Source organism: Syzygium oleosum, unplaced genomic scaffold (genome assembly GCF_021117445.2).
Source record: "Syzygium oleosum isolate NSW1041296 unplaced genomic scaffold, Sole_v2.1 Sole_v2.18, whole genome shotgun sequence".
Taxonomy (NCBI): domain Eukaryota; kingdom Viridiplantae; phylum Streptophyta; class Magnoliopsida; order Myrtales; family Myrtaceae; genus Syzygium; species Syzygium oleosum.
The window spans coordinates 8,221,461-8,223,667 of record NW_026607502.1 but is presented as its reverse complement, the minus strand read 5'-3'; the positions used below and the strand labels follow the sequence as shown (position 1 = coordinate 8,223,667).

The window sequence follows — 2,207 nt, the reverse complement described above, 5'->3', positions numbered from 1 at the left end:
TTACTCTCTGCCCGCCTTACAGTCCCCCAGGCCGAGGCCCTCCGCCGCACCCCTAGGGTCCTCTCCGTTGTCCCGGATCGCATTGGCCACCTCCACACCACTCGGACCCCTCACTTCCTCGGCCTCACTGAGAGTACTGACCTCTAGCCGAATTCTGATTATGCAGAAGACATCATAATCGGGGTTCTCGTTACCAGGATCTGGCTTGAGCGGCAAAGCTTCTCCGATTCGGGCCTCGGTGCGTGAAGAGGCACGAGTGACGTCAGGAAGAGAGAGAATAAAGCAGAAAGGAAGAGAGAGAAAAGTGAGTGAGGGGAGAGTTACGAAGATAGAGGAAGAGAGAGAAAAGGGAGAGCGAGAAAGAAAAGTGGGTGAGAGGATGGCCACTGACAGTGAGACAGGTGAGAGTGAGAAGAGAGAGTGTCTGCAAAAAGAAAAAGAAAAAGAAATACAAAGAAACCGAGATCCGATCGAAACCAAACCGAACTATCAACTTACCAAATTTTTTTACTTATTATCTGAACCGAAACCAAAACCGAATCGAAAAAGCACGGATTTTTGGTTCAGCTCGGTTCAGTTTCGATTCGATTTTCGGTTTGATTTTTGATACCCCTAGTTATTGGTATTCTATTCATGATGTATTTTCAGAAATGGTTCTCTGTGATGCGTCTAATGTCCTCCCCTTGACGTAGACTGAAATTTCCTTTTATATGAGAATCTAAGGTCGTTGTGGAAAGAGTGCCTAGGAAGCATGGACACTCTTCGGTAAGGGTGAAGTGGTTCTAGGATAGAACCTGAAACTTGAAAACCTTGTGACATTCTTAATTTCGACCCACTTTTGGGATAAATGAAATGTGTATATCCTTCAATGCAATTGTAGTTAAATCTCATCCGGAACTGATCATTCTCGGGATACTAACCTTTAGGGAATTAGGGAAATGTACGTAGACCTAAGAACTTGACCATGAGTCAGCCTTCGGTGACGATTGAGGTTGCCATGACTTGAGTAACCGCAAGTCAATACGCGTAAACCCTAAAAAGCCGCCCGTTAGTCATATATGCACTAAAGTCGCATTTGAGTGAAAATTGGCCGTCATTTGAATCCGAACTTGGATGTCGAATTTCTCGAAGTGTTACGACTAATTTATTTGGACGACGTCACATAAGCGTGGCCAACCTTAAGGTTTATTGGATTTGTCGGAAATTTGACGTGAAAAACGGAAGTGAGCCGAGCAAAGTCGTTGGTCTTCGCACCCGAAAAAGGCCAGTCATCAAGGCCTGATAAGAACAAGTCGACCCGTAATTTGGCACCCGGGCCGAGGACAAATTGGTAATTTAAGGGACAAAATTGAAGAAAAATTGCAAAAGAAAAATTGTGGAAGATATTTCTTGTGGGGATAATCATTTTCCCCCTTTCTTCTCTCTCTCCTTTCTCTCTCTTCCTCCTCCTTTCCTGCTGACTTCCCCATGTTGCTGACCCTTCCTCGCTGACTCCCCCTTTGGCTGACACCACTAACTCCCCACCAGCCCTCATGATTGACTTTCTTCTCTTCTTCTTCTTCGTTTCCTTTTGCTTCCTTCGATGGCTTCTGCTACCGCTGGTTTCTGCTGCTTCTTCCTTCTGCTGTTGCTTCCTTTGCTGACTTCTGTTGCTGCTTCTTCCTTCTGTTGCTACTTCCTTTGCTGACTTCTGTTGTTGCTGTTCTAGACCTTGTGTTGCCCTTCTTGCTTGGTCTTGCTTGCTTAGGCTTTGAGTAAGTGGCATTCTAAATCTTGTCTAAGTTAAGGGGTTACCAATGGGCTTATTAGGGGTTGATTAGTGGCTGTGATTAGTTGGTTTAAGGGTTAGATAAGTAGATTTGTTTGTTGGTTGTGTTAATGAATTTTTTTACCACTGTGCCGCCGAGTTTTGCTATTTTTTCCGAGACCTGTGTGGGCCAAATCTGGGATAATGTCCTTCATGAAAGTTGTTCAAAACATCATGACATATAACATAATTTAATTTGGGAATTTTTGAAAGTCATTTGAGGCCATTCGGAAGTCCATCTTTGGATCGAAATTTTTCTGCCGGAAACACTGTTCCTCTGACCTTCGGGTCTGTTCAAATTTTTATAAATTTTTCCAGACCTATTTTCAAAATACTTCATTCACAAAACATGTTAGGGACATTTATGGCTATAACATATAAAAATTTCAAATCTTTGTAA

The 2,207-nt window shown here is 43.4% G+C and overlaps 1 protein-coding gene across 1 annotated transcript; it reads right to left on the bottom strand.

The window, feature by feature from the left end:
* Window positions 1–1,765, bottom strand: LOC130140383 (uncharacterized). Its single transcript, XM_056319591.1, has 2 exons — window positions 1,479–1,765; window positions 1–154 (listed from the first exon to the last, which is right to left on the bottom strand). The coding sequence occupies exons 1-2, from the start codon at window positions 1,763–1,765 to the stop codon at window positions 1–3; spliced, it is 441 nt and encodes a 146-aa protein (XP_056175566.1).
* Between the last annotated feature and the right edge of the window lie 442 nt (window positions 1,766–2,207).